Below are 21896 nucleotides of genomic sequence, written 5' to 3' on the forward strand. Positions count from 1 at the left end.
ATCGGTCCTCCCGCGAACGCCTTCCCCTTTGTTCAGCGTTCTCCACCACTCTTCCACCGGCGCTGAATGGCACCCATCTGTCTGGACACGGCGTGTCTGTGAACGGACGTTTCAACCGCGACGGCGGTGTCGTGTCGGCTCGTATGAAAAGCATACGGTCGGTACGCACAAAGCAGCTTAATCTCCCCCTTTGGGGACTCGATTGCCTGTCAGCCGCCCGTTGACACTAGTCACTGTAATGGCTTTCCCTGTTTCATCCGGTGATTCACGGCGCCTTCTTGTCTGCACGCAGTTAGCATCAATTCATGCTACAAGCAAAACTACCACGAGGCGCTGAGTACGTAGTCGCTAATCCGGGGGCGTCTAGCGATACCTTACAGTCTCTAAGATATCTCTTAAGAGATTAACGGGGAAATACTACTACTCCTCCTCTTATCAGTCGCTTCTATTTTCTTTCCTCTTCTCTTACCTATTTCTCTATCCTTCTTTCTCTTGGCCTCTCATTTTAGTTATTACTAGTCATTATTAACCATTTTAGTCATTTATAATTAGTTACATGTCGTTGTTAGGCATATCGGCATTTGTAGTGTGAGGCTCCGCGCCCGCGTGGTCTTGTAACTACGCGTGCTCCTACCACTCCGTCTTGGTGCGCGCGGAGGGAGCACAACTGCGTATGTTCTTTATCGCGGAGCGTGACATGTGCTCGGCCTGAGAGTGAGCCTTAATAAAGACAGCGCGGAAAGCCAAGAAGGGGGATTCCTAGACAGCGCGGCTGGAACGCGGTGATGCTGTCAGCAAGCGGCACGATGCATCTTGGGTGAACACGGACGGCGGAGCGAAGCCCGACGAGGATGAAGACGATAGCGGTGCCTCCACTCGCGAAGCAATGTCTGTGGTGCCGCCATGAGGGATTTTGCCGTGCCGAGTCCCCCTATTCGCGCTCTAGCTTGTTTTGACTTGCCATGCCGTGTAAAATCACAGTCGCTCTTCTTTTTGAAATCTTGGCGTAGCGCTGCCGTAAGCCTCGAATGTATGCTTCATTCTGCAGTATCTTGCGATGTATCGTTACAAAGTACTTTTTTGTTGACCGTGAATAAACCGGTATTTTTTTGTACAAACTGTGGATTTGTGACTCTTCGGACACGTTTTTTAGAAGGCGGAGCCTTCATCTGGCGCCCAACGTGATTTCTGCTCGGGCTTTGGTTTGTCCCACTAGAATCGCAATTCTAGTTTAATGCGGCTTTATGCGTAGCTATGTCGGACTATTTCAACCCATCGTGAGTAAGCGCCCAATCGACAGATGCCGTTCACCCTCCCACCCATGCGGGTTCCGTACAGGAACAATAAGGAGACAAAAACAAAAAAAAAAAAACGAACCGTCGGACTTCGGTTAGCGGAATGCTTTACCTACTAACTCAGCTACTTGAATCGAAGGCATATTTTAGAGAAATATTGGGAAGTGAGCAAGCATTCTTCGAGCATTCTTTCTTTTTTAGGTATATCCAGTGAAGTAAGTTAAGTAAGCAGGGCTTATTTTTGGAAGCGAGACGATGTTCTGGAGGAATCATTTGATATTTTACTTCAAGGTCGACGTTTTCAAAGCTGCAGTGTCGGTTTGTTGCCGGAGTCGCGCGTAGAAGATCCAATGAGTCACCAACGTTTTTTTTTGAGCTTCACTAAATGTGTAGATAGAAATGTTAAATGGACTCGCGAAGAGAAATGTGTGTACCCATTTCTGCGGCATTGTATAATGGTGTCAATATTCTATGCGCGGTCTGTGCTGTGTTTGTGGCTGTTGTAGCTGCAGCTTGCATGAAACAGTCGGGGAAAGATTGCCCGACGTGAAGCAGAAGGCGCGTTTACTTCCGCGAGTCTAACGTGATATCTTAGGCCAAAAGAAAGTTCTCGAAAGTTTCTATGCATTTGGTCGATTTATGACCAATATTACTGCCATCGGTAGCGCGACAGTCGAAAGTCTAGAAGTGTTGGAGCCAAGGAAGTGATGGCTGGTTGTCGATTGCTGCCGCTGCTAACTGAGGTACGATACGACAGACAGATCGTCTGTTTCGAACTCACAGAAGACGAAATAACACTCCTGACACTATTTTAGTGCTCCCACGTACTCGAGTAGGTTCAGAGTGAGCAGATTGCACGTGATGCCGATAATGACTTGTTGGGTAATTAGAATTTGCTGCTGGGCGAGTTGGTTTATAGAAATAGGACGCGCAAAAGGGACGATCACATTTCCTGTGTTCTCTTCTAAAGTGATCGTCCCTTTTTGCGCATCCTATTTCTTTGTCGTTGTTGGTTAAGCCGCCATATTTATTTCTGTGCATTCTTGCCGACATAACATGCTCATTTGGCTAAATATTGGTTAGAGACACTACACTTACCAGCTCGCTTTTGTTCCGAAGCTGAGCCCGGGGTAACATTTGAGATTGCTTATTACCCAGCCCCAAGAGCGCAGTGAGCATAGTCAGAATGTGCAAAATAAATAGCTCACGCCGTTAATGCACGCACACAAGAAAATGCTTGTCATAGAAAGAGGTAAAAGAACCCACTTGCTCGTTAGAGTAACGGGGGCACTTACTGCTCACCAAGAGTTGTCAAACCCGCGGTAATGCGTACAGAGTGGCTCACTAGCACGGCGTTAGGTTGTTAAGTACAGCTGGTTAAACCAAGAAAACACGAGAAAATACTCTGGGCGACAAGCGAAAAGAAAGTGAAAAGTGACAATACAGACGAGGTAAACCTGCGTTATGCTACACATTACAGCGCAACCTCTCTCACGACGGAGGTCAGAATGGCCTCCGTAGTAGCTTCAAGATTACTAATGCAGAATGCCCGTTAACAAGCTGCTTAGCCTTTGTTTTTAGTGGTGCGCTGTATGCGTGTCTCAACATGAACATTTTACTAGCAGCCAGTGGTGCCATGATGAGCCCCAGGTTCACCTGCAGCGGTGTCTCGACAGTGCAGAGCGGAGGCATATTAATTAGTGATGCTTTTGATTTTTTTGTACAGAGAAGATATTACATAAATTTCCAGCAGTGAAGCGCTGTTCAACAGAACTGGTTCAAACAAACTTGTTCTTAAACGTGGTTTATTTTTTGAGGTGCCAAATGTTAAGTGTTAGCGTAACATGTCAAATGGATTTACTACAGAGCATAAACATGTGTAGTAAACTATGTTAACGTGCTTCAATAACCCCTATTCTGGGGTACTATCATCGGCCGTAAACATGGTAAATAGGTGTAGTTCTTCCTCTTCATACCTGCTATTTCTTATGCACTGTGTCCCGCAAATAAGCTGGCTTACAACAATAATATTTATTTGCATAACCGTAAATTGATGGAGGAGGTGAGAATAAAAGCGATTAAAGCTTGACTAAGTTCCCACCCCCTTTACAGCAAGTGAGCAGCGGCATGCGTCGGCATGCACTTATAGAACAATAGCAAAGTGAGTGCGAAATAAAAAAATGTAAGCATGAAAAAGCAGTTCGCTTAACAACAGAAAACACATCAAAACAACGACAGTTATTGTAACCAAAACCACGTTTATAAAACACTAATTATACAAATCAACGTTTACACATGCATAATGAATGGACCCTAAGAAAGAAAAGAAAGGAAAGTTTCGCGGAGAAAGACGTCGAGGAGGTAAGGGTAGCTAATGCATTCTATTTCTACGTTCGCATCAGTTAGTTTGTTAAGAAGTAATGGAAGTTGGAATGCAATCATTTGGCGTCCATAGTTTGTTCTCGTGGGCGGCAATACCCAATATGGACTTTAACGGCGTAGATAAGTACTTTCAAATAACTTAACGTTGGCTATGTCTGATATGTTGGTCACGCTTCGCTTTTCTATCATATATATGCGCAGAAGTCTGTAAGGATAAATATCGAAAACGTCAATAAACTTATTCCTGGAAAATAATTCTTTAGTGGAGTATCTATTTGGCAGGTTGTAAAAAATTTTGAGCGACCGCTTTTCAAGAAGAGCTAGCTTTTTCAGACCGGTATGTGTAGCGGTGCCCCACACTATTGGGCAGTAGTTTAGATGTGAGTGAAATAATGCATAGAAAAGCAACAGTTTTACCTTTTGCGGGAGACAACTTCTAAATCGCGACATACATCCGATGACTCTAGACGGTGTTAAGGCTACATGGGTTATGTGGTCGTCCCAAAACATATTTTTGAGTTAATATTACGCCAAGCGACCTAAACGACCTTACTATTTCAATCTGTTTATTGTTATAGAATAGCTGTCCGAGCTCCCCGCAATTTTTATTTTTTGGATGGAAAACTATCGCCTTGGATTTTACAGTATTTACAGAGAGGAGATTTTTACTGGACCATATTTGTATTCATATTAAACTCTTACTAGCATCGCCAGATAAAAACAACCTGGTGGCATCAGCGTAAATTATGAACCGAGCACTGGTATCCGCACTGAATATCTAATTAATGTATAGGTTAATTAGCAATGATCCCAGGACACTCCCTTGGGGTGCCCCTCATTATATTCATTTATTTGGACATACTGTTTTCTAAATGCTAGGTAAGATTTAATTAAAAGTAATGCTTTTCCTCTTATTCCGTTACATTCAAGCTTTTAAACCAGGATGCTGTGATTTATGCAGTCAAATGCTTTGCTATGATGTAAAAAAATTCCCAAGACAAGTTTTCGATTTTCAAAGGTTTTAATATATATTCGTTCTGGTGCAGAAGGTTGAACGGTTTTTCCTGAAGCCATATTGGCAGTCGGTGATTACACTGTGTATGTTTAAAAAGCTTTCTACTCGTTTAAGGATCAGTTTCTCCAACACTTTGGAGAAGACAGGCAAAATACTAATTGGTCGATAGTTCCCAAAGTTATTTTTATCACCTTTTTTTTTTGTATATGACTGTCACTCTAGCAATCTGCAGTCTCGAGGAAAAAATGGCAGTTTCGACACATAAGTTACATATGTGCTCTAATGGTGCAGCAATAATGTCGGTGACATGCTTAACTGGACATATTTGGATATTATCAGCATCACACGAGGTACTGCTCTTCAGGTCTCTAAGCGTTGATAAATTTACGTTGATAAATTTCATGCTTAGAGACAGGTTCTAAAAATAAAGAAGCATGCTTGTTTGTTCTTTATTACAGCATGACCTTGTCGAAAACTTTTTTTTAACAAACATCTCACTGTTACGAAATAAATACCTTTAACTAGCAACATGCTAGTGCATACTGCGCAGATAAGGGGCAATCAAGAAAACACCCCTAGTAGGAATGGTTAATTAAAGTCTAGATGGTGATTCCCAAAGACTGATATTCATTATTCTGCTACATATAACTACTATTTTGCGACAGCACTACTAGAATTGTATTTGGACAGGTGACGGATGTACAGCCGGCACAAGCTTTTTCTTGGCCGATAGTGACACTGCTGTTGGTCATCGAGTATGTAGCTCGCTTTTCCGTCCTCATTCGAAATTCAGAGCCGGAGAAATACAATCCAAGGGCCAACCATGGGTTTTGAGACCACAGCACACGAACCAATGCGGAGGAAACCCTGCAAACCAGCATGAACGAATGAGAAAAAAAAAGCAGGGATCAGAAAGCATATTCGCTTATAAATAAAGCAATAACATTTTCAATCGCAGCTGCTTGAATTGCTTCTCTTACTTCGATAAATGAACCATTTATTTTTTGCAGGCGTGAAGTAGTGTTCGGACAAAGCAATGCCAAGGAAACGCTATAGAGCCCCTATCTCAAAAAGTTATCAAGGATGTAGTCACCAAATAATATTTCAAGACAACATAAAATGTTTAATGAGACAAGAGTACACTGATCAAGTGCATGCTCGGCTTCAGTTCTTTCTTTAATGGAGGAAGACTAGAATCCCCAATAACAAATCCCATGATGTGTTGTGCGTTGCCATCTGCCGACGCAATTATAATGTTGGTGCACAGGAGTAGAAAGTCGGAGTGTCATCATTCATGACGCCGGCAGCGAATTTTAAGGCAAAAGCATCACTAGCAGCACTAGGTGAAAGTCCGTCTGGGGTTGTTCTTGCTATCTAAAGAAAATTATATGTAAATAAACTTAAGGGAACTGTCGTCCCTCATGAAAACAACCAAGGAGTGCATAAATGCGACTACCATCGTCAAGCAGAGTCAAACACACACAACACGAGGAAGTCCGGCGCCGTCAGTAACATGTCGAGTTCTGCGTGGTATGCGGGGGAAGCACGTAATGCGCGTCACACACTCGCGCCGCGCACATCACACCGTTAATATGGCAGCAGCCATTTCCTTTTCCTTCTTCCTACAGTTGCAACAACAACTGTCACACGGCCACTTCTCACAGTAACGAAATGGGTGCTCCAACGCCGCAGACACTCCTGCTCTTCCAGGGAGACAAGGTCGATGCAGGCCTGTTCGAATAGGCTCGTTCGCGTGCTAGCACTGGAAACATATATGGCCCAATGGGGCCATCTTGTTGTTGTTGACGTTGTCAACAAACGCCAGGAGACAAAAAGATGGCGTCGGCATGTGGCATCACTAACCGGCCTCTATGTGGCACCAGATTTCCATTCTTTCGTACCAAAATTAGGGCAGTTATTTCGTGGCAGCGTTCTGGGCGGTGTCATGCACTTCTTTCCCCATTCAGCACGCATCTGCTAGTTAAGCTGAGGGCCAGTTAGCGATAGATATTCGAACTGACGACGTACAGAACTACAATTGTATGCATTAATCACCTCAACATATCACGTGACCAAACGCGGCGGATGTCGGCAGGGGAAGAGGATGAGTGAAGAGGGCAGTGCACCGCAATAGAAGCAGAAAGAGTACAAAGGGCATTGCGCTACCGATCACGTGGTGGCGCGCGCCACAGGAGGAATTGTGGGGAACAAGCACCGTGGCAGCGCACCCGGTGAGCCAGCTTCGCCATCATACATGTAGGTGGTGCTAAGTGCCTGTGCAGACTTTTTCTCTTCGTGAGGGATTTGACTGGCATTTACTTCAGTGTTCTGAATGCTAGCGGAAATATTTTTGGGATTCTTTGCATTGAAGCATAACATGCACAAACCCCTGAACTGTGTCGCTCTCTCTAAAAGCAATGGCAACAGAGCGACACAACACTTTTCTCATCGTAGCAGTGTTGAGAGTCAAAACGACCAATGACAAATATTTCGCGGTTGTTTTGTCTGCCAAATTGTCGTCGAATGCTTATGAACAACCTTTGACAAAAGTGTAGAGTTCAGGGGGTTCCTTTAAAAGCCAAGTGGTGTGGCCGGGTAAGCATTCGTGGAAGCCCTACCAGCCAAAGAAGACAGGACGAAATATATTCTTACATTTGGGAGGTTTCGAAAAGAGAGTGGAATTACGGACCCGTGGGATGGATCGTAATGAAATCCCCTCGGCTCCAAACTTTTGACAAAGACTGCAGATTGCATTGAAGTAGATAGTCGAATGTTATACTTTCTTCTGAATATATACGCCTTACTAAGGAGCACTTTGTGAAGACTCTCTCGGAGCATACTTTTATACAGGTATGTGCTGTGCTACCTTCATTCATCATTATACATGACATGGGAATTTGCTCTGCTGAACAATGACTCCCTCAGTGCTTGTGCAGTAGCTCATTTCCGGTGGCTCGGGTGGCCCCAAGTCCATAGTGGCAAAGCGTATGGAGGGAACAAGACGAGCTGTTTTTCTGCAGAGCGGTTACATTTTAATATTTTCTTCTCAAGCCATTTAGAGCATTGAGACAGTGTGTGCAAAACACAAAACGAGCGCAGGTGAAAGAGTACTTTGAAAAATATAAATAGTTAGTTACGTGATTCATACCATTCCAGTGTAGACCACTTTATCCCGAATATTAGCGAGAATTCTCGACAGCAGATGCATACAAATGAGTTAATGTAGGAAATTGTGCCTCCTTACCAAAGGAGAAGATAAGGATGGTTCGAAAACGACGTTGCTCATTTTCTTGAATTCATGAAGCGTAGAGGACCCCTCATAAGTGGTAAAAAACCGCTTAAACTAAGGAGCGTTGTGAAATATGTCTAAAGCAAACACAATGCCTGTCAAATGTGCGCCACCAAAAGCGGTAATGACACAGGCTCTCCAAACTGAAAAATCTTCCAGGAAGATCTCGTGCAATGCCTGACTCGAAGAAGAAAAGCGGACGAAGACGCACGCATATTCAGCAGATAAAAAAGTGGGCTGCTGCATCAGTGGCACTCAATCTAATGAGACGTCCTAGAACATCTACCACTTTTCCGAAATGCAATTCACACTTACATACAAGTCAACAATAACATACATCATTTTCTCAAATCTCTGTTACGGGTCGACTATTTGTTAAAATATTTTGGCCTGAATTTCTCAGTGGATCACGTACCTCTCCCTGCGAAGGTCCCAGTTCCAGGTGAAAACGCTGAACCAGCCGGGCAATCGTGCAGTTGATTTCCAATGTAGCCATTCGCATCCCGACGCAGTTTCGGGGTCCAACTCCGAAGGGTTGGTGCGCCATCTTGTGGAAGCTACCTATTTTTTCGGGGGCAAATCTGTCGTGCAAAGACAAAAATTTTACATCCCTGTCGAATAAACAGCACAACAACGTAGCAAGATAATCTGCAGTTTTCTTGTAACGTCAGACCATTTGTTCCCATTTTGAACGTTTTAATTTCTGCAGTTTATTCCATGGTAATTTTGTGTGCTCTATATATATGTGTAGTGTTTGCTGTGGTGAACATTTTGTTGTCCTTACAATACTTTCCGTTGTCCCTAGACGTAGGCTCTCAAAAATTGCGCGAAAATAATGGTGGGACTACAGAAACTTTTTCTGTTAATTTCGTTTTTCATTGGATTGAAGGTGCGCATAACCGGAGTGAGTCTATATTCATGGAGAAAATGTCTGTGCAATACATCTACAAACATTCTTTTCTTCGCGCGAATGGCAGAACCTGATCTCAAGAACCTATTATATTTTTCAGCACTTACGGCCTCCACTCTCAATTTAGTGGACAAATCTCTTTCTCATATGCGTTTCATGTTGCCCCAAAAGCGGTCTCATTTCCTAATCGCCGGCTGAATAGTCCTAAAAGCGGCACACCGCTGTGACGCGCGCCGTGCGTCGTACCTGTCCGGGTTGAAGGTCAGTGGGTCTGGCCAGTACCGAGCGTCCCTGTGGATCTGCAGCGTTGGTGACATAATGCACGTCCCGGACTTGTACTTTACGCCATTGTAATCGAAGTCATTGACAGCCCTTCTCGTGGAAAACCTAATCGGGAGTGATAGAAAGTAGATACGAGCAATAGGAACGCCAATGAGACTCAAATGCATTCATCGCGAGAAACACACGAGTACGATACTCACAATGTCGCAACCGGGTATATGCGCAGAGCCTCGTTTACGACTTGGCCTAAATAAGGCATTTTCCGCGTCAAGGCTTCATAATCCATGTCTTCCTATATTTGAAAATCAAGAAAATGCAAGAGATAGAAGAAAATATCGCGGGCTCTCAATGTGGTTCATGCGGTTGTGTATTGTCGTTAGCGTTACAGTCTGCCTCGCGTTTCCACTGCCTATTTGACACACCTTCAACTTCTAGACAATCCATTTGAATCTTTGAATCCATGCTTTTTTCACCATGCTTTTCTGGAATTGAGAAGCTTCTAGTGGTGTTGTGGTTGAGAATGAGTGGAGACTTCTGGAGGATCAATTTCTGCATGCCCATTATGGTAGCGGGTGAATGCTTGTAGATTGGAGTTGCACTTTGTCTGTCCGCAAGAAGCCTGAAAGGTGCAGGCTTCACGCGCCAGTGCCGGATATATTTTTTTACCATAAGGGACGTTCTAAATCCAAAATATTTAAAAAGACAGCTTGGAGTGTTATGTAGACAAGTACAACGGAAGGAGGATGCATCTTGTTTACATAACAGGCTCTTGAAGACGTCATTTACAAGACGGATTGCAAATGATATTGAAACACACCGCCCAGCAAAGCTGCAGTTCTGAAGTAAGCAGCGCACTTTCACAGCAAAGCCCCCTTTTGCCTCCAATTTTGTTTCCTTATCGCTTGAGCTCTAGAATTGCCAAATATTTATCCCTGTACACGTAAATCTCTCCTATTAATACATTCACACAATTCAGCACATTCCCAGCAAAGGAAAAAATCTTAAGACGTACACTGCCACAATTTCTATAATTGCAGAGTTAACCTTCGTTACATGCAAGCTGCCTTTACAGCTTTGACCAAGTCAAGATATTAAAAAATAAGGAAAGCAGGGAATACTACCCGGTACTGTACAGGAAACGCTTTCTAGACTGGTTGTTCAGCACCGCATTTTACTTCAGGTGGCTATGCCTTCCAGTTTCAATGAAGAAAATAGTCATTTCGATTCGTGTCCACTCACGGTGACGAAAAGACAGTGCTATCAAGCAGGACATCCTTAAGATTACAAAATGTATGAATGATGCATGCATCAAACATGAGTCGGAACAATGGCAACGTAACGCATCATTATCCAGAATGCAGGTTCTTAAAATATGTTACTACTTGCATTGCTGGAAACAGCATCGCAGACTTCTTTTCGAACTCGAGCTTGAACCTCCGGGTGTTTAGCCAAGAGGTACGTAATGTAACTTAATGCCGTTGCTGTGGTTTCGTATCTGCAAATGAGTGTCTACATTTAAAACAGAATCAGTTTACCGCTTTTTTAGTCTCTAGTAACATAGTTAACATATACTGCCTTTTAATGCCAAGTTTCTACATCGTTTTTAAAAATGACAACCTTTTCTGACTATACGTTAAGCACGTTTCTCATCTGTAGCAATATGATTTTTGTTATTTTTTTTTACTGTTGGTACCTTTGGAGTGTAGTGTGGTGCTAAAGAAACCGCCAAAACACATTCGCACACGTCATGCTGCCGGAAATTTCCAATAAAGACTCCAACTGCTTAAAAATCGCTCATATCTTGCAGCCATGATCGTATGTACTGTTATCAGAGGACACTTTTTCGATTCGTGCACGCCATTAAAATCATGACTTACGCTTCACGCGAAAGAAGTCGAAATTGACAGGGCCACCTTCCAATAGGCAAAATCAGCATAGTTAGCATGAAATCATGGAGCATTATCTTTTTCCGTTCGATAATAGCACTCTATATTGGAGTGCTGTGGCATCAAAAAGTTCAGTTTTTATGTATATTAGGAGCATGACTGCCTTTAAACTCAATTTGGAAGTTTCATTGACACACAAGCGAATATTCATCGACAGCAATGAATCTCAATTAATATGAAATATATGCGCACTGATTTGAAGCCATATTGTTTTAGTAGAACAGGACATGAGTAAAAGTCAAAGTACGCAAAAACGATGACAGAGAAGAATCGAGTCTGCATATGTAAACAGAGTAAAGCCAACAGAGCAGAACATTGGGAGGTTAAATTTTAAATCGCAGTACACTCAAGCAAGAAATTGTTGCTCAATAAATAAACGCAATATACGTTATGGAATTCGAATTGCTTTATAAGCTTCAGCGTTCTTATTTAGAGAGGAGGCTGCTGAAATGAGCAGGCAAAAGTGTTACAATGAAATGTTTAGTGATTTCATTTCAACGTTGGCTTTCTTACCCTGCCACGAACAAGGCGCCAGCATTCACAAGCACTTCTTGTGTGGTCATCGCACGGCTCTTCGATGTGCCACCTGTTAAACCCAATAATGCAGGTTGAGCTTTCCTAAATTCTTCAGTGTTGGAAAGTAACCTGGCAAATAGCTAATCATGAACAGATGACATATGCGCTGAAGTCACGCCTGACATTGCATCGTCTTTCATATTTGATCAGCTTCGCAGTCGTGTTGCAAACACAAAGTCCAAGAATTTATAATCCATGTGATATTCACTCCTATTTTTTCTTGCTCTATTAGGATAAGATCTTCAGTGTCAAACAGCAGTTCTTGTTCATGTGGCAACCGCTTCTTTTTAGATGTTAAACAACACGTTAACATACGCATAGAGCTTGCTTGTGACTGTACACGGTCTTTATATAGGTTCCTTTATGAAGGCGAAAACAGCATTTGATACCCCTAAATTGCATTCCCCTGAAATTGAATCAGTAAGTTTACCCGTTTAGGCTTCTCAATTCGTCTTCTGGGGTTTAATCATGTTTTAAGCAGTCTGTCTCACGAATGCTCAGTGTAGGTGAATTTCATTGCTCCAGGCTACTTAACATGCCACCTTTCCTTTGTGGCCTACGCAAAAGCTTTGTTTGTCAGAATTATAAATTTACAATTTTAGTAGGGCGTACGCATTCACTATGTGGGTAACGAATGCGCATTTCCACATTCGTACGTATCTCGACCCGTTGTACGGGTGCACGCACGCTACAAATCCGGCGTACGTCCGTTGCTGCGCGCGTTACGGGATGCGTTGACAGCAAGGCGGTGCGCTGGTCTCCCGCTTCGAGACGAACCCATCTCACCGCTGTTTTCTCCGATCCGATAGCGAGCTTTAAATGATGGCTATCACCTTGGCGTTCACACTCCAAAGTATAAGACACAAACATCCACTGTTTTCTAGATAACCTGGCGGTTTTCAAACTGGCAGGCATAGCAGTAAACTCTGAATGTAATCGTCATAACAATGACACGTATTCTCAAGCTTGTTGTTGGCATTTACAATTCCTTCGTTTTGTGTACTTTTTTTTTTTGGAATTAGAAGGCTAGTAAGTGACTATTCTTTAGATCAGTAATTACAGATCAATTTTTTTTTCAACCAGTGCTCGTGTGATTTGACTTCTTGCCAATAGATGGCGCCACTGTGCACACCACAGTACTTGGGCGCTGAGGCACGGCCAACGTTCTTAGGATGCTGGCGCGCCGGCGGCGCTGCGAAGGGAGCCCAAAAAGTCTCCTGACCGGCGTGAGTTGATCGCAAAGTGACCGCAGCGTCCATCTCCCTCATTGTGGTAGATGGGTGGAAACAGGTGGAAATTTGAATATACTACTAACCCTCTTCTTTCAGCAATGCAACGGAAAAAAAAATTGTGTTGCAATTTTTAGCACACTTTTGTACGCACATGAAAGCCACCACGTCTACTGAGCCGTCTGAAGCAAGGAGGTTGCAGACGCGGCCCAATCATGTCGTCTCCTGCATTTGAGATACTTCTGAAAACACTGTGGCGTTTTAGTCGTACAAAGATGTGTGTAAAAAACTCAAACGCAATTTTATTTTCTGCTGCATTGCTGAAAGAAAAGGGTTAGTAGTATTTTAAAATTTCCGCGTGTGTAATAGCTCAATTGACTCACCCATCTACCGCAGCAGGGGAGAGGGGCGCTGCGGTCACTTTGCGGTCAACTCACGCCAGACCGGCGATCGTTTTAAACCGCTTCGCACCGCGTAGTTTTCCAACTGTTTCTATCTAAGAACGTTGGGCACGGTCAACTAAATGGGTTGTGTTCGCAACGTTTAGAGCGCACGCAAAGCAGTGAATACGGACGGTCGCTTACTGCGTACACCCAACTAAACCTCTCTATTGAAACCCACTTCGGAAGTGTGCATGTTTCCATGGGCGTTCACAAAAATGGCGGCGGTAGGTTCAACTGCTGTTCCACTATGAGCTTTACTCTTGCTATTGCGTCGGGCCTCTAAGGTTCCAGAAATGTGCAACAAGTTTTGCCCTGTAATATTGAAATACATCTTCATCCGAAAGCATATATTTATCACAAAATTACACATCCCTGCCTGCGAAGTAAAAGAAACCTGTTACTACCTAGTCGCTTGCTGCAGAAAGATGAACTACAAAAAGCAGCCAGACTAGGAAGGCGCCACACAATACCCCAATCATTACATGCTCCTGAAAATATTACTTTTGCAGGTAGCATGGTAAGTGCCCCTGACTTCCAATAGCATATAGACCGAGTGCAGTTTAAAAATTTCATAAACGACAAGTGTGTACTCTTAGGATGCCAAAATATGTCGACGCTGCTGTTGTGAAGACCATAGATCTTGTCCTTTCCTGAGTTTCTGAGTAATCTTACCAGCCGTATTGCCACCTTTTATAGCGTTGTCCTCCTCCTGATATTCGGCATCCAGCAAATTCTGGAGAACGTCGGGCTTTCGCAACTGTAAAAAGCAATTTCAATCGTAATACAGTCATCATGGCAAAAGTAGGTTTTATACTAGTATCAGCTGATATTTAACTAACGCATATGAAAGCTTACAACAATGATACATTTTACGTTTCACAACTGTGCGTGATAAGACCAGACAAAATAAATAGGACCAGGGCTTATACTTTGGACAATATGGCTTTCACAAGCAGAATGGATTAATCAGATAGTTAGCAATGTCAAAAATGCTGCAGCAGGATGCCTTACCATTCTTTGCCTGAACTGAAGCTCGATTGTATGGTTCGACAAATGCGAAGCGCTTTAGAACAAATAAACAAAACAGTAGTGATATCCCTCAAGCGACTGAGATATACTACGGTGACTTATAAGTGTTCTAATTGCCTGCTCAGATCTCTATAAAGTAAGGGTCAGGCTTTCTGGTTCCGACATGAATCTTCCTGCTGCCACAATTACCTCCGCCTCAAAGACTAAGCGGTTTTACAGGCTTCACTTTTTACTAGTTCACGTTTAATGCGTAACCATTCAGTGGCTATGTTTGAGGAGTTCGACACCAGAAATTTGTCGGCATGATTGCGTCGCAGTAAAGAGTGATAAGAAAAAGTGAATGGTGTAGGGAAAACATTTGGTGCATGTGGAGTAATTAGTAAGTTAATTAGAGTCAGTTAAGTCAATCGGTCGTCGAAATAGCCAACCGGAGTAGCGGCGACGTCCAAAGTGATCGCATGAAACCTTACTTCCAGTCACGTGGTACCTCACTTTGGGTCATGTGACCTATGAGGCCGTCGGAATAGTGACTTAGTTAAGTCGACGTCGGAATGTGACGTCATGTTGTGAAGTCACAAAACCGGAAGTAGACGCGCTTCGATATGAATGAGCCGAAAAATCAAAAGTGACGTTACCAACATGAATGAGCCGAAAAAAAAAAAACCGGTACTGTACGTATTACAAAATAAATAGAAAAATGAGGCGATTAAACGAGTGAAAATGATCAGAAATTGTGTAAAGTGTCGTTTTGTCGAAGAAAAATAAAAAAAAAAGTTCAAAGAGCACTGCCGAATCTAGAGGGAAGGAATGTTTCCGCTGTACGCGATAAATCGCACGCCCCTTGTCGCACACAACCAGCGTTCCGTTGAACGTATCAGAGTTCAACGGCGCTATATAAAAAGGCGCAGTATTTGTCACTCGCAGAATCTCGCTAATATATCTCGCTGACAAATTTCGCCGACGCGAGGTTTTCACCATGAGACTAGAAATGCTTTCGCCTTAAAAAAATGATAGAACATGCGCAGCTTGCTGCACAATGTCGTCAACGATGCAGCTGGTATTGTAATTTGCGCAGTGTGAAATATCTACAAGAGGCACGCGATATACCGTGAGCAGCAGCAGCGCCCAGGGTTACTGATTTCTCCAGTGCAGAATCTGCAGTGCTCTCGGAATGTTTTGTCTTCTTAAATTTTCGTAGGGTTCGGGAAGGGCGTTCGCAGAGGCTTTCCTGTGATCTGTCCAATAACAAAGCAACTAGGTTAATTACACCACCATCCTAAAGATTTCGGAACATATCATCAATCAAATACATTTTGCACTTACCATTGCTCGCTTCCCGAATAAAATTAGCGCAATTATATATTTTCAACCCTTATTCCATAGCGATTAAGAATTTTACTCGCTCCCATCTTTTTCCTGCTTCTTACGTCCCATTTTGCCTTGATCATACAAACAAAATCTGCCCAATTTTAGCACGAACAAAAATACAAAAATTCACAACTAACATTGGCAATAAATGAATGGAATGAGTTGCCGTCTAATATCGCTGTTCTGATAGAGTTACCAACGTTCCGAGCAGCGTTGCTAGTTTTCTAGACGCATTGAAGTCGAACTGTGCGGTTTCGTCGTTACATGTATGATTTTTTTTCTTGCTTCTTTCCCGGACTCGTGTGTGGCTGAGTGGGTGAATTCGCAAATATATTTTGTACCATCCTGTTCTGTCTTTGTTTTCGGCATTCATGATCCGTTTTTGTAGTTACATACATGCACAGCTACATGCTTTTAAAATCTTGTCTGAAATCGCTACATGTGTGTCTCTTTTCATACCTCTGTTATTAATTTGAAATATTGTTTGCCTGCTTACGTTTCCTAGTTTTGTGTAAAGATTACTTGCCAAGCCATTTCTTACCCGTACCCTAGTAACATCATCTCTTGCCTTGTTGTGTTTTACCTTGCTTTGCTTCCATATCCCTCCATATGTAATGTCCTACTGTGTCTTTATGTTTCAAATAAATAAATAAATAAATAAATAAATAAATAAATAAATAAATAAATAAATAAATAAATAAATAAATAAATAAATAAATAAATAAATACGTGGTGTCTTCATCATGTGACCATTCTGCCGAAATAATTATTTACCAAAAAATTTTATGCAATGCACAAGAGGACTTTTCGCTGCATTTTATGCTCAAAAACTGAAATGAACGCATGCGTGCCAGTTGGTCTGGTCTTTCTTCCCATTGTGCTACCGCTTATAATGAAAGTTACAAGGATTGAAAGGCAATGAACCACTTCCGCGAATTTGACTCTCTTTCTTACTTTGTTGTGAAAAGCTTCCCCAAGCTTAATTTTTTATCAGATTAGTAAACGCGATAGGTAATTGAAGAATCTCTATTTAAAGTTGAACTCATATTGAGGCACTTACTTCGGGATGTCTCTTTCTCAGTTCGATCACCTTCGCTGTTTCTTTCGTCACAGCTATCGAAGCGTAGGCGCCGAGAAGCATGTTGATCCAGCACAACGGTTTCATCACAGGCCCCAACATGGTGGTGCTTTCTTTCGCATGATAAAAAGCAAAAGATTTTATGTTGAACATTTTCCGCCATCGAAACTAGTAATATGCTTTAGGCGTGAATAAAAGCAGCCTATAAGAAAAGGGATGCTAAGGACCTTAAAAATTACAGACCAATCAGCTTACTATCGGTTACGTATAATGTATTTATTAAGGTAATCGCTGATAGAATCAGGACAACCTTATACTGCAATCAAGCAGAGGATCAAGCAGGTTTTCGGAAACGGTACTCTACTGTCGATTATATCCATACCATCAGCCAGGTAATAGAAAAATGCTCGGAATATAACCAGCCCTTATTCATAGCATTCATTGATTACGAAAAAGCATTTGACTCGGTAGAAACCTCGGCGGTGATGCAGGCATTGCGAAATCAGGGGGTAGACGAGCCGTGAAAGTGCTGGAAGATACATATAGTAGTGGCTGCACAGCAACCATAGTTTGGCGTAAAGACAGTAACAAAATTTCCATAAAGAAAGATGTTAGGCAAGGAGACACGATCTCCCCAGTACTATTCACAGTTTGCAGGAAGTACTCAGAGTTGTGGAATGGGAGCAGTTAGGGATAAGGGTATATGGAGAATACCTCCGTAATCTGCGATTTGCTGATGACATTGCCTAGCTTATTAACTCAGGAGATGAGCTGCAAAGAATGATTGGTGACCTATACAGGAAAAGTAGAAAGGTAGGACTGAAAATCAATATGCAGAAGTCTAAGGTAATGTTCAACAGCCTCGGGAAGGAACAGCAGTTTACGTTAGGTAGCGAAGCACTGGAAGTACTAGGCGATTATGTCTACCTAAGACAGGTAGTAACCGCAGATCCGGACCATGAAAAGGAAATTAAAAGAGGAATAAGATTGGGATGGAGCGCATTTGGCAAGCACTCGCAGGTTATGACTAGCAGCTTACCGGTATCGCTCAAAATGAAAGTATGCTACAGGTGCATCTTACCAGTACTCATCCATGGGGCTGAAATGTGGAGGCTAACCAAGAAGGTTCTACTTAAGTTTAGGACAACGCAGAGGGCTACGGAATGAAAAATGGTAGGGGTAGCATTAAGAGATAGGAAGCGTGCAGAGTGGGTCAGAGAAATAACTCAAGTTACTGACATTCTAGTGGAAATTAAGAAGACGAATTGGGCATGGGCAGGACATGTAGTGCGGATAGAGGATAACCGATGGTCGCTTAAGGTAACAAACTGGATTCGAAGAGAAGGAAAATGTAGCAGGGGGCGGCAGAAAGTTTGGTGGGTGGATGAGGTTAAGAAGTCGCAGGGGTGAAATGGATGCAGCTAGCACATAACCGGAGTAATTGGAAAAATATTGCCGCATGCCTCTCTGAAAAGAGGACAAAGAAGAACAGAGGACAAAGAGGACGAAACTGAGGGTAGCGCGTGAAACTGTTCCGATCAGTACTGCCTTGTACTCGTTACATTTTCTGGTGGAGCAGCCGGGTACGATTTCCCTTTTTGCTGAGTGCAACCCCTAAAGGGCAACCGAGAGCCACCACGGATTTGACACCGGTCCATCGCAGTTGCAGTCGCCGACTTCGAGGTCAGTCGCCAGAGTTCGGGCCTCTTTCCTGCACGCCTGTGGCCAACATGCATAGATCCAACACGAACATTGCTGCTAACGGAGAGTCTTCACCCCATTTCGTCGTCCTCCAGTCTCGAACGCCACCATCCTTCCATGGCGAGCTTTATGAGGACGCTGAAGACTGGCTGGACCAATTCGAACGGGTCGCCAATTACAACGGCTGGGATGAGCAAAGGAAGCTCTATAATGTATACTTTGCTCTCGAAGATTCAGCGTGGACGTGGTTCGTGAACCACGAAACGGCACTATCAACATGGGACCTCTTTCGTCGCCAGCTGTTGGCGACCTACACCGCCAACGACCGAAGAGAGCGTGCGGAGTCGGCGCTGAAATCTCGTATCCAAGCCCCAAACGAGAGCATTGGAATGTTCTACGAGGACATGATCCGCCTTTTTAGGCGTTCTGATCCAAATATGTCAGAAGAGACGAAAGTGCGCCACCTAATGCGCGGGGTGAAGCAAGAACTATTTGCTGGGCTTGTGCGCAATCCACCTGGCACGGCATCAGAGTTTCTAGCGGAGGCCACCACAATAGAACAAACACTTCGACACAGGGCTCAGCACTATAATCGTAACGTGTCCGCTATGTCACCGGTCGTCTACGGTTCCGGCTTCAACGGTTCTGATGATGCCTTAAAGGAGCTCATTCGATCTGTGGTCAGGGAAGAGCTGAGACATATTCAGCTACAGGGTCTAACATCGTCGTCGAGACTCCCATCACTCGCGGAGGTCGTTCGCGAAGAAGTGAGGCAAGCCGTCGTCCCGGAAACGTCTGTGCGTGGTGTGCAGCCACCGCCACCGAGTGTGCCAACGTACGCGGCCGTGCTTCAGCAGCATAACCACGGTGATCCTCCAAGAGGGAACTCCACTGTGCCGCATCCAAACCAGCACCACAGTGGGTACGGCTCTCCCAGAGCCAGAGTGAACCCCCCTACTCTTGATCCAAGCCCACGCCATTCTCCTCTTCTAGCCGAAGCACGATTTCGAAGGACTGACGTCTGGCGTACCCCTGACAATCAGCCCCTTTGTTACCACGTGGTGAGGCCGGTCACTTGTTAAGGTTCTGTCCGTACCGCCGCGCCGGACTTCGTGGCTTCCATCCGCGTGCACGATGTCCTCGGAGTGGTGAACGACCACCCGAAATCGAGGAGTACCTGTCGACGCATACGAATCCTCCGGACGTCCCACAATACGAGTCCCGCGTCATTACCTCTTCCCGTTATTGTTCTCCAAGTCCACGGCCCTCTACATCCCGCACTAGCCGCTCGACGAGCCCCCGCTCCCCGAGGCTTCGGGAAAACTAGGAACAGCGACCTGCGGAGGTGAGGCCGCTGACGAGCGAAGTGCTGAACATCCTCCATCAAGCTTAGTACAAGATAACGGCTATCAGACGGCGACATGTAACGATGATCCTGAGTGCGCAGTTTCAGACATACCGGTTTCTATCGATGATTGTCTCATTACAGCTTTAGTTGATACGGGGGCGGACTATTCAGTTATGAGCAGTGGGTTAGCCAGGAAATTGAAGAAAGTTTTAACCGAGTGGACTGGGCCTCAGATCCGCACTGCAGGGGGACACCTTATTACTCCGGCTGGAAGATGCGTTGCGAGAGTTGCAATTGACGGATTTGTTTATGTTTGCGACTTCGTTGTACTTACCCACTGTTCGCGAGACGTCATACTCGGCTTGGACTTCTTACAGGCTAATGGTGCGATAATTAATTTGAAAGAATCACGAGTGACATTTTCGCCGAGCCAAGCCATTGCGAGATCTAGCGTCGACGGTTCATCAACGTCCGCCTTACGTATTACAGCTGGTGACGTTACGGTCCCGCCACGGTGCAGCATTATGGTCTTAGTAGAAAGCGACTCACCATGCGATCGAGACGTACTGGCAGAGACGAACGTGGGTTTGCTTCTTGAGAAAGGAATCTGCGCTGCAAGAGGACTTGTTCGCTTACGGGACGGTTGTGCGAAGCTCTGGATTACGAATTTCGGGACCGAGTTTCAGCACATTGCGAAAGGAACAGCCATCGCGTATGTTGCCGACTTTATTGAGCCAAGGAACATCTGTACTCTGGCGCCGCCGTCGCCAGCCAGATGTAATGCACCCGACATTCTATCAACTGTGGACATTAATGCCAATCTGTCGGTGGTTGAGCGGCGGCGACTCCTAGACCTCCTTCATGAATTTGCTGGATGCTTCGCAACGTCTTCGAAAGTTGGGCGTACCCCAGTAGCCAAACACCGCATTATGGTTGACGCGGAGACCAAGCCGATTTCCCAACACCCATACCGAGTGTCATCAACGGAACGAGAGGCTATTCGAAGACAGGTGCATGAAATGCTTACCGATGACGTGGTACAGCCGTCTGCCAGCCCCTGGGCTTCGCCTGTAGTGTTGGTGAAGAAAAAAGACAACACCTTGCGTTTTTGCGTCGATTATCGTAAGTTAAATCAGGTAACGAAACGGGACGTATACCCGCTCCCACGTATCGACGACGCATTGGACCGGTTACGCAATGCCAAATATTTCTCGTCGCTTGACCTCAAGAATGGCTACTGGCAGATAGAAGTGGACGAAAGGGACAGAGAGAAAACAGCGTTCGTCACCCCCGACGGCCTTTATGAATTTAAAGTGCTTCCTTTCGGTCTCTGTTCTGCACCAGCAACTTTCCAGCGAATGATGGACACCGTTCTCTCTGGACTGAAGTGGCAAACGTGCTTAGTGTACCTCGACGATGTCGTCATTTTCGCGGCTAGTTTTGAGGAGCACCTTGACCGACTGCGAATGGTACTACAGGCACTGCGTTCAGCCCAACTGACGATAAAACCACAGAAATGCCATTTCGGATTCCAGGAGCTCCGCTTTCTTGGCCATGTTATTAGTTCTGACGGCGTGAAACCAGATCCCGACAAGACTGCTGCTGTGAAAAATTTTCCGCGCCCAACCGACAAAAAGTCCGTTAGAAGGTTTTTGGGGCTTTGTGCCTATTACAGGCGTTTTGTAGAGAATTTTTCAGTGATTGCCGAGCCTCTTACGCGTCTTACCCGAGACAATGTTCCTTTTGCGTGGCAAGAAGATCAAGAGGATGCTTTCAACGAGTTGCGCCGGCGACTGCAGGCCGCCCCGATACTTGCCCATTTTGACGAAAACGCCGCTACGGATATCCATACCGATGCCAGTAATTTTGGACTCGGTGCCGTTCTGATTCAGTGGCAAAATGGCACTGAGAAAGTTATCGCTTACGCAAGTCGCTCTCTTTCAAAAGCAGAGACGAACTACTCAACCACGGAAAAGGAATGTCTCGCGGTAGTTTGGGCCATAAC

General features: G+C 44.4%; 1 protein-coding gene across 1 annotated transcript in view; it reads right to left on the reverse strand.

Annotated features, from left to right (window-relative positions):
- Positions 1-5481: 5481 nt before the first annotated feature.
- LOC146191408 (cytochrome P450 3A24-like) overlaps positions 5482-21896 on the reverse strand; it is a 31922-nt gene continuing 15507 nt past the window's right edge. The window contains exons 7-14 of the mRNA XM_084601955.1: positions 16825-16955; positions 14040-14124; positions 11633-11705; positions 10560-10668; positions 9374-9465; positions 9138-9278; positions 8397-8562; positions 5482-5559 (exon numbers count right to left, since the gene is read on the reverse strand). Coding sequence (XP_084458081.1) covers positions 5482-5559; positions 8397-8562; positions 9138-9278; positions 9374-9465; positions 10560-10668; positions 11633-11705; positions 14040-14124; positions 16825-16955 — 875 coding nt within the window. The remainder of the gene's footprint in view (positions 5560-8396; positions 8563-9137; positions 9279-9373; positions 9466-10559; positions 10669-11632; positions 11706-14039; positions 14125-16824; positions 16956-21896) is intronic.

Source organism: Amblyomma maculatum, chromosome 4 (genome assembly GCF_055883805.1).
Source record: "Amblyomma maculatum isolate TAMU_Amacu chromosome 4, ASM5588380v1, whole genome shotgun sequence".
In the NCBI taxonomy this organism is placed as follows: Eukaryota; Metazoa; Arthropoda; class Arachnida; order Ixodida; family Ixodidae; genus Amblyomma; species Amblyomma maculatum.